This window comes from Panicum virgatum, chromosome 9K (assembly GCF_016808335.1).
Source record: "Panicum virgatum strain AP13 chromosome 9K, P.virgatum_v5, whole genome shotgun sequence".
NCBI lineage: Eukaryota > Viridiplantae > Streptophyta > Magnoliopsida > Poales > Poaceae > Panicum > Panicum virgatum.
In genome coordinates this window covers 13479756-13490617 of record NC_053144.1, presented here as the reverse complement: position 1 = coordinate 13490617, position 10862 = coordinate 13479756, and the positions used below count along the sequence as shown (strand labels likewise).

The following is a 10862-nucleotide window of genomic DNA, read 5'->3' as shown; positions in this document are numbered from 1 at the left end:
CTCAGATCAAGAAAGAGAGAGAAATCCTACTCGATTCGTGCACTGTGTGATCCTAGAAGTATATCAGATCCCGCTTGGATCCATCGAGAGGAAAAGGACGCTGCGGTCGGATCTGTCGAGAGGATAGGGAAGGAAATGTGTGAGGGGGAAGGCTGCGGGGCACGGAAAGGAAATGGAAATCGACCGCTGAGTTTACGTTAACTGTAGCGGTAGCAGCAGTAGCGGACGCTGTGATTGTCTCGTGTGTGAACGGTCAACTGTGAAGTGGTGAGGCAGGCTAGCGCGCTGCACACGTGTGGAGCTAGGCGAGGGTTCGCGAGTACGTCTAGTTTGTGTGTGTGTGTTTTTTTTTCTTGTTTGGTGAACTGAAGACGTCTGATTTGGTGATTCGTATCATAGTGTTCTGTACTCGTATTTTGCACAACCGGCTATTTTCCCCTATATTAGACACGATTTCAAATTTGCTGTTTGCGACTTGCGAGTCTTTTGCGGCCGAGTTGGCTAGCGCAGCCCGGTAGCACCTGGCTGTCTCACGAGGTTACGAGTTCGAATCTCAGCTGGAACGAATTTCCACTCGTGGGTAAAAAAAAAATCCTCTCGCTGTACTCGCCGCAAGGCTTGGCCCTATCGGGCATGGGCCAGAATTTGGAGGTTTTTCCGCAATCGGGAGAAATCGTAGTCGCTTTCTTTTAATGAAAAATAGTGGAGTCCGTTTGACTTGCGAGTCTCAAAATAGAGACTAGACAGAAGCTTGTCAAGCAGCCTAATCATGTGTCGCAAAGTATGCAGGAATGGGGAGAGAACGCACTCGCCACCGAGGAACAACATATTGCAAGCCACAGTAGTATATTTCAAAACATCAGAAACGAATGCAAGCTATAGTAATATTTCAAAAAAAAAATGCAAGCTATAGTAACCCTATTTCTTTTTTTTTGAAAAACCTGTAACCCTATTTCAAAACATCAGATACCAATGCCAACAGCAAAACGGGTATGGAAGGGTGAGTGGACCAAATATTTAAAATCACACGGAAATTAGAGAAATTCCATTTATCTTCGACGACATTGCATATTGAATTACAGACACGAGAGTTGGCAATATATGCTCTCATTGTACAGAGCGGTATATCAATATCTGACTACATTTGGCCTCAGAAAAATCTGCTAATTTTCCTCTGCTTTCAGAGAAGTTTTCCTCTTTTGACTTTTGAGGGCATACATACAATACAATTACATGTAAAATAAATCTATAAGCGAACATTGCTGATCAGCAATTCTCCACTTGTACTCCCATGTCCCATCTTCATTCGTCAGTGCCTTATCTCCACACCGACTGATGATCTGCGGCCCCAACTCCTCTTGAAGTTGCATTCATCGTCGCTTGAATCCTCACGACTCCTGGAACCGTGCCTCGATGCCTGGCGGCTCTGCTTGTCGCCATACACTGGAGAAGGATGGCGCATTCTCTTCCTACTCGAGTGGCTCTCATCGTGGTCATCGGAGACCCTGTCAGAACGCCCATGGTGCTGTCTCTCGGAGCCTGACCTTGCTCTGTTCCTTGATTCTAATCCATGAGAAGATCCCAGTTGGCGGTTGCACTCTGATGATTGGGGCTTAAAACTACTGTCCTTAGGTCTCTCATCATGCCTTGGACGTGTTGCAACAGCTTCACTGCCCTGGTAATGCATGGGCTGAGTTCCAGGCCTAAAGAAATGGAAAATATGAACGATTAGCTTTGCAATGGATAGGGGAGCTCTTGATGACTGGCAGCAGAGTACAATTCAGCAGAAGAGCAGTCTTTAGTCTTTACTGAGGAGCCTAATACAATACATACCTTTGATAACTTGCTGGATAGCCTTGCATGGCAAGAGCCTGCGGTGGCATGCCATTGAAGCAATTAACACCATATGGGTCCATTGGATAACCACCATAAGGCATCCCCATAGAGCTGTACATGTAAGGTTCAGGTACCCAAGGATACCCACTGACAAAAGGGTTATAATATGCAGGGTCAAATGGAACATTGTAACCGTAGTCAACATTGTTAGGTTGAACGTTTTTAGCTGAATCTGCCTTCTTCCGCTTCTTCTTTGGTTGATTTGTCCTAGTGGCATTGTGTTCTAGGGCCCCTGAAACAGTAGTGACCTTTGATGTCGACCCACTTCCATCTTTTACTTTGAGGACTTCAGAACTTGCTACAGCCTTTTCTACTGACACTTCTGCAGAACTGCCTTCATATTTGCTCAGGGTATCAACATTAGATGCTGATTTATCTAGAGGCTGATTCACTAGATCACCTTTTGTGGCAACCTCGAGTCCATCATCGGGTGCAAATGCTGCTGATAGCTGGAGGGTTGTTGATTGCTTCATCTTCCTTTCTGAGGTAGCAGAAGGGATATGGCTCTGTAATCTGGAATCAAGGTTGCTTCCTGACGAACTTCTGTGCTTAGTTGTACCACTTCCACCGCTACTAGCCCGTGTTCCCAACATATTGCTGATTGTGCTCCGAAGTGTGTGATTAGGAATCAGGTCATCTGCTAGTGCCTTGATTCCACAAAAGCACTTTGATTCCATAATAATGTAATCCCGAATGCCTGACAAAAGGTAAACAAGAAGTTGTTCCTCATCTGTTTGAAGCATATATTTTCTTGACACGGAAACAATTAGATACTGCTATTACTGAAACAAACTTGGACTGTAACACATCTCGAATACTTTTGGATCTTAGAGATATGTGCATATGGAGTATATGAAAACCACTTACATTTATCACAAAAACTGTCAAAACAGCACTTGCTTGTCAACACTGCATCTATCATCACTTTTTTACACAGTCGGCAGTGGAGCTCTGCTGGCAAGTCACCAACAGCACTCACTGGTGCAGCTGGGACAAGTTCTTCCAGAATGCCATTGACAGGACTTACAGTTACTACTGGGGCAAGACACCGATTCATTTTATTATGGTCAAATTTGGGATCACCAATGGTCGTGCAATGGTGAATAAAATGCCCTGGGATTTGGCATCTGTAGCAGATGTATCCAGGTGGAGGCGTCTTGCTTTCCCGTGGGCAGTGTTGAATGAAATGGCCTGGAACGCCACAAGAGCGGCAAACATAGCCTGGTGGAGGTGTCTCCCCTTCCAATGGTCCATGACCTTCATTCATCATTTAGAACACATCAAAAGTATGTTTAGAAACAATTACAATACATAATTCACAATAACACATATCACTTTGAAATTGAAGGCTTTGCTGTTGTAATGAAAATCAGTTTAAATACTGTCAAATATATCAGGATCATCTTCTTAGTTAGAACTTAAAGAGTCAAATGGAATCTCTGAGCTATCTTAATTCTTAACACATTCATTAACATGACAAAATGATTACTATTGCATCTGTGGCATATATGAAAGTACTTCATAACTGCACCTTTCCATATAATAAAGAAATCGATATGTCTTTTTTTCCCAGGGCACCTACTTGGTCTGCAATCTTAACACATCTAGCAGAATATGAGTGAAATTGAAGTAACGAAGAATCATCATTACCATATTTGCGTCCTCCACTGCCGTGCCCTCTTTTAGACGGGTGCTGCTCCCTGCATACACCATGTAAAGAGATTGTCAGAATGGAGGCAACAAAAAACTACAAACATTATGTAAGAAAAAGGAATATGATTTGCTTACAATTTCACTTCAGCTGCATCTATCACTGCTGCAATTGCAGCATCTTCATCTTGCACTCCTACAGAGGAATATGATTTTGAGTTTGAATCAGTAACCACTGACTTGCTTGAAGGTGCAGAACATCCTTCTGTGACTTCCCCCCTGCAATTAGTTACACAAAGTTAGTATACTTAGTTATCATTTCTTCCCTGCATGTTCTCATTTGATACAAATTTAACTGAGGCTTGACCTGTTGCAAGGTGACATTGCAATTGATATCTAATTGGACAGAGGGGGTTCGAAGAAACAACCGTTTTTTATTTTATTTTTTGGGGGGCAGGTCAGCAAGTTTCAGCGGAATGCAGGTTCCACAAGGAAATTCTATGATTGCAAATATCTGTCTCCTAACTTCTCTGTCCAAACAGAGCAACAGTGAATTTAAATGTGAAGTAAAAGATTGAGAAGACATTACATAGGGGACAAGACAATTTTCTCTGATAGCTGTCCAGGAATGCAAATTCTGCGCACCAGCACAGTTGTGTTTTGTAGTACCAATGCTCTTTCATCTGTATATTCTGGATTCAAGAACAAACACAGAAAATAGAAATGTTAACCAATCCACTAAACCAAGCATATTCTTGTATGTGGCAAGAGAATTCTTCTCATGTGCTCCACACGATGCATTTAAGTGCCAAATTGAGTTGTTAAGATGTAGCCTATGTTCTTTGATTGACAGATTGGCTTAAGTTCACAGTTGGGATATCTCAGTGTGCTATTGAGATGTACTGGATCCATGCATAGTATCAGGAGAACAAGAAAAATTGAAAAAAAAAAGATGTTACAATTCACTACAATTTACGAATACAAATGTATACTTCAGGATTGCAAGGTACAATCTCAGGAGGATGTTCAGTTACATGTGGAAAATCTTTCATCAAGGATTACAGCTTTGCTGAACACCTTCTGAAGCACATCCCATGGGCATGCATGCAAAGAGATTGGAGACCATATATTAATTGTACAATATTACAGCTCCCATCTTTGTCTCAGCAATATACGCAACCATTTTACTGCATCAAATACCTATCCGCAGCCTCAACTGAATATTTTGTGATCTCAAACAAGAACCACAAAACACTGGGCTGAAATTTGTTTGATAACCTTCAATTTGCATCAACAAAGAAATAGCCCCACAATCAATGGGACCAAAGTACAACACACGATGGACCTGTTTGGTTTGCTCCTGGCCGCAGCTGCCTGGTGCAGGAGCGATCCCAGGCATCCGATTTCAGACACCTGGCGGCTGGCGGCATTGTCTGGCAACGGAGCTGTCTGCCAGGTCTTGAACCAAACAGGCCCAATAAAACAGTAAGCAAGTTGCTATGTTCTGAGCAACGATTGCGCACTTGGCATCCACAAATGAACTCCAAAACAAAGTGTACCAGCAACGCTTGAATAGACCTGGTCGTCCGATCATGAACAAATTGATGTTGACTACATGTCCTAACTCCTAAAGACTACAGCATGAATCCATACATCTCAGCAGCTAAGATCATAGCCTATCTTCCAAAACTGTGATAATAAATGTCAGATTGCACATAATTTTATTAAATCTGTTGTGCTGCATAGAGCAAAGGCAACTAAAATGAGGTTTTACGAGATCATATGCGCTGCTGCATGAGAAATCAAGTAGAACAAAGCTATCGGCGTTAAAACGAACCTTCGCCAGTCTGGGCGTTGGAGATGATAATATCCTCAGTGGGACGGCCGCGGGTTCGCCCACGACCGTGCTTATCACTCGTCTTGATAAGCTGCTTAAGCTCAGAGACAGAGATAAAAGCATGGGGCACTTGCATAGAATAGATATCCTTTTCACTCTTATATTGGTAATACACAACACCCATGATGGATGGGTGGCGAGTCCTCGAGGCCTCTCTTTCTCACAATTTTCACGAGATGGCCTCAATCTTCTTCTCTCTCTCTTTTTTTTATCGGATGAAATACACGGAAATTCAACAATAGAAGAATCACAGATCAAATCGATCTACGGGGTGGGATCGACGACGGCGGGGAGCTCGCGGATCGCTTTGAGTCGAGGCCGGGCGGGCGGAGACGAAGCCCGACGACCGCTTGATTCCTCGGGACGACGCCGGGGGGAGTGCGCAGGCGGGGTAGTCCGGCGCGGGACGCCGGGGAGCGGTGGTGCCGGAGCGCCGCTACCGGGGATAGGAGCAGCCGATCGCGCCGAATAAGGCCGCCGGATCTGGGGGTATCGCCGGGGCTAGGGCTCCTGAGGTTGGTGCGGCAGGCGAGGCTGTTGGAGAATTTTGCGGCGGCGGCGGGGGGTCCTGGAGTTTTGAGGTGTCAGGTGAGAACTGCAAACGCGTGAACGAGTCGGGCACGGCTTCTTCTTGCTCGCTTCCGCGGGAGGGAGGGGAGGCCAGGAAGGTTCCTGTGTTGCCCCTCGCCATTGTTCAAGTAGGTTGTCCTGGGCCAGGCCTCAGAAGCGGAGCCTGAGAGCTAGCCCTAAGCCCAAAAATAGATGCGTACTCACGAAGCCCAAAACGGGGACAGCTAACCACCGTCACTCGTCATGATGCACAAAGTTTGTCATGTCACCTTATTAAGGCGTCCAAAAAAAATCCTGTCACTCCTTTAAAAAGATCGGCCATTTAAATTTTTCATTTTTCGAAATTCCACTTGAATACACATTACTAGGAGAGTGTTATTGTCGCACAAATACACTTATGTCCTTGCCGAACCCTCTATATTTTTTCTCCCTGCGTGCTATACTAGTTTAGTGATATGGGTTATCACACACAATATCATAAAAAATGCTCCCATACTAATCTGTTCCACGTAACATAAACCACGTGAAAAGAGAGAAAACAATTTCATACCAAAACACCATCACTTCTGCAGACATGACAAAAAAAATGATAGAGTTTTATTAAATGTGAGGAGAGTTTCATCATCATGAAACTCATCTAGTACAGTTATTTAGTTCTTAATTTAGATAACTGTATCTATGAAACTCCCACTAAAATTGGCCTAAGAGTTATTTGATTTCAGAGACTAAATTTTAGTTTATATCATATCAAAGAGAATTTTAATATTTAAATATTTAAAAGTATTAATAAAAATTAATTATAAAACTAACTACAGAATTTTAGAATTAAACTGCACGAATCTAATGAGATATACTAACTGCATGCCATTTGCGAACTTGACTTCCACACGCGAACACGCTGAGGCGCAAAAAAAAAAAAAAAAAAAAAAAACTAGCCGCCATCGTCCTTCTTCCCAAACGCTTCGACAGCATGGCCGCATCCAACAGCGGCGCTGGCGGCGGCCCGATCTCCGCCGAGGCGAGTGCCGCGCTTGGCGAGGGCATCGGGCTGGTGTTCGGCCGGTGGACGGCGCTGCAGATGGCAGTGGAGAACCAGTGGGCGCGGCCGCGACTCCCGCGCGAAGGCCGACCAGCTCGCCGCGTCCATCCTCTCCTGGTTCTGCAACTCCAAGGGTACTTGCTGCTCCCTTTCCATCAACATCCTCCTCTGATTTTCTTGGCCTTGACGCGGAATCTTGTAGTAAAGGTGTGTGTTTGCTAGTGGGTTTTAAGATAGTTTTGAAATCTGCTAGCTTCGTCTGGAGGATTTGGAGTTGGGGTCGATTTTTGGAAGTTCTCTTTACGTGTGCAATTGAGCATGTATTCGGAATTCTTGATTATGTGCGTGATTTAATTCTCTATGGGAAGAACGCCACGCTTTGTGTGAATTGATTATTTTAATTGTTGTGATTATTTATTGGGCAACATGATGTTTTCTAATTCTTTGTGGGGGCTGCTCTCTTGGATTGTCATGAACTAATCTAAAAAGTGGAAAGATGATGATTTACACCGAATTACCATAAAATAGGATGGGTGGCCTATTTGGCATAAAGTGTTGTCCTCACAGCGTTGAATTGCTAGCTTAATAGCTTATACATAAAACCATACTAGTATAACGGGCATTGACTAAATGTAGTGATTCTAAGCTGAATATAGGTTTATAGGTTGAGTGCCTTGGTATCATGTATTCATGTTGATCAGATACTTGAGCAACAACGGTTATCCAGTCAGCTGCTTTTGGCACATATGCTGTCTTCTCGGACTCTTATGCAATTAAAAAAATGAGGACAGCTTTACCACCGAGAGGTTAAGACGGTTTACGGGATTGATCGAGTTTTACGGCACATTTGTGGGACTCTATTGCTTTATTGTTAGCCACAATCTCCATATTTGATACTTTGTGCTTAGCCTTATGCTGCCTATAAACTCTAATGGATTCTGTTACACTCAGGGGAACATAGCCGTAGTCAATTGGATTTTGTTTATACATCTTTTACTTGAGAATTGAATTCTGTTCGGGTAAACTGGAATATTGGTTCCCTTTTTTATGGCTTCAGTATAATTTTAGAAATCAAGATTTTTCATCCAATTTTGTTTTTTCATGTTTACGGTTCAATTTTCTGAACTTGGAAACTTTTGTATCCCATTTTTATTGACAAGGTTTCTTTTAGGCCCACATTACTTTGAAGACTTAGCGGATATGATGGATGCCGAGATATCTGAATTGTTCAATGCTGACTTTCAGGATAATAGTTTTGAGGAGGTAGTTATTTCCCGTCTATTCATGTTCAGCATCAACCTACATTTTAACTGTTAAATTGATAAAGTTTTGCCCCAGCCGAACCTAGTTTGGTTAAAACTGTATGGGTACATATTTTTTTGTTACTGTTTTCAAATGTGGATCTGTATGCATATTTCTTTCTTACCAAAAATGATGTTTGTTCTTGATTTAACATTCGCGGATATCACTTTTACTGTTGTTGATTGGTACATTGAGGATTGTTGTACTTGTACTTTCCTGTTTTTTACAAGCTGTCTGATTCTATTCCCTCCAAATTTGACAGCACATACTTACTTTCACGTGAACTAATTTATTCTTTCCAATTGGTTAATGTAAAGGAGATGTCAGATGTGTTTAAGGCATTAGTGTACTGTGTACATGATATTACCCATTTGGATCATGACACCTGCCTTTGAATTATTGTTATGTGCCAGTTAGGTAGCCCAAGAAGTAATGGTTGATAAGCACTTGGATGGTAATGGACATTAATCCAATTTTACTGAGTGAATGTTGGGTTTGGGGAGTTCATGTGCATTACGTGACATATATTATTGAAAAAATAGCTATTGTTTCCTCGGATGAATTTGATGTTGTTCTATATGAATTACTATATCTAATTTGTCTACAAGGGACTCTGAAGTTATTTAAAACTCTATAGCACATAGTCTGATTTTTTCGTAATCAAGGGCAAACTGTATTAACTAAATGCTATTTATTTGTACAAGGGACTCTGAAGTTATTTATTTGTATTAACTGTATTTGTACATAAGTTAATTAGTTTCACTCATTTTTTTTGTTATTGTTGCAAACAGCTTGCTAAACAGTTACTGATTATGCATGAAGAATGCCTGCAAAGTAACTATTCGTCTATAGAAAAGTTAAGGAATTCGCATGTTCAGGGGAATGCTGTTTTCCAAAGTAGACAGGTATGTACTATTGGGTGCACATTTCTCCCTGTGTGTAAGATGGGGACATTAAGCATCATTTCCTTCCTAATTAGAGCTGGACCACCATTGTCACTTGTTTTGGGATGTTGATTTGAATGTAGCCAATAATTTATTGGATATCGCATAAGCTACTTAGTAGTTCATTCTTCCGATTAGCTGGTTGAAGCAGATTAGTTTCAAAATTTACACTTGATCGAGGAGTTTGGTTGTGAAGCCTACCAGTTCTTTGGAGATTTTGCTTAGGTTTTCCCTCAGCAAAGTAAATTTGAGGAATTGCTAGCCTTGCAAATAATTTTTGAGCTGATATGTGTATGCTATATTGACTATATGGGGATTGATGTTGATATAAATCATTCCAATAGTGCACCTTTTAGTAGAGTAGTGAGGGCGATTCACATCGATATCATTCATAGTTGATCAAGCAGCTGAGGTTGAAATCTGCAGAAGTCCTGGTCAAACTGTTATTGCACCGGCAGCAGTTCCACTGGAGCCGTGCTAGGTACATACGCTTCATAACTGCTTTTCTTCTCCTGAGCAGATAGCGGGGGACGACGACGACGACAGTGATAGCTCAGATGGTGATGACGACACGTCAATGATGGATGATGAAGCAGTCGCCGCGCCAGAGGAGATGGCGGTGGACAGGCCAAGGCCCTCCAAGGCTGCCTCAGATGTCGATGGCTGGACTGTTGTGCCTCCTAGGCGTGGTCGGGGCAAGAATTGAGCAGTGTAATCGTGGTAGCTGCTGAGTTTGCTGCCGAAGGTTTTCTGAGCGTTAAAGTCTGAGTATTATTACTACATGTATTTCTCTGGATCGTCAGTGAAGTTTGTGCGCAGTATGTTTTCCTGACGCTAGCTTCAAGCTGCGCACTATGACTAGTCTTGTGATTAGTATGATGTAGCTTGGGGGCTGGACATGGTAAATATATATCCGACCTGTGACTACTATGACTAGTTCATAGTGCGCAGCTATGACTGTACATTTTGCTTGGTATAAATGAGCTATACGAGCGAGCAGAGGGCATTACGCCCGTATGGAAACCCGAGTAAACAAATGCAAATGCAGGCCCCTCCTGTTGTTCCGTGACACATTGTGACAAACAAAAGGCGCCTTCTTCCGAGGAACTTGCCCGCGCCGTCAACGACAATCCTTCTCCGTGCCAAAGCCTCTAGGGATGAGATCTCTCTAGCGCCTTCATGGAGATTGGAGAAGACGATCGGGCCTAGCACGCACCAGGCCAGCTTGTAAGAATATGAAAAAAAAAAGACTTGGTGCGAGGGGTCATACGAGCGAACCAGAGCGACCACGGGGCAACCCCACATGGTAACCCAGAGAATTAGAGTTGCCCCAGAACTTAACACTCACCACTCTGGTGTGTTACAGCCGCTCCTCCCGCTCCCCCCGGTTAGGGGAGAGAGCAGCTGCCCTCGCCGGCAAAGCTGCAAAGGCGACGCCTCCGAGCCACCGCCAATCCCACCCCAAGCCTTCATGGATGAGATCTCTCTGGTGCCTTCATTGAGATTGGAGAAGACGATCAGGCCTAGCATGCACCAACTTATGGCCCTATTTAGATACCAGGTT

General features: G+C 43.1%; 1 protein-coding gene and 1 pseudogene across 1 annotated transcript; one reads left to right on the top strand and one right to left on the bottom strand.

Moving 5' to 3' along the window:
- Nucleotides 1-1016: 1016 nt before the first annotated feature.
- On the bottom strand, nt 1017-6071 carry LOC120650188 (E3 ubiquitin ligase PQT3-like). The gene is made up of 7 exons (XM_039927214.1): nt 5384-6071; nt 4136-4238; nt 3685-3825; nt 3547-3596; nt 2764-3153; nt 1834-2593; nt 1017-1703 (listed from the first exon to the last, which is right to left on the bottom strand). Exons 1-7 carry the CDS (start codon nt 5565-5567, stop codon nt 1310-1312), a joined length of 2022 nt encoding a protein of 673 aa, XP_039783148.1. The 5' UTR covers nt 5568-6071; the 3' UTR covers nt 1017-1309.
- Nucleotides 6072-6968: 897 nt separating this feature from the next.
- On the top strand, nt 6969-10321 carry LOC120650185 (annotated as a pseudogene).
- The last annotated feature ends 541 nt before the right edge of the window (nt 10322-10862 follow it).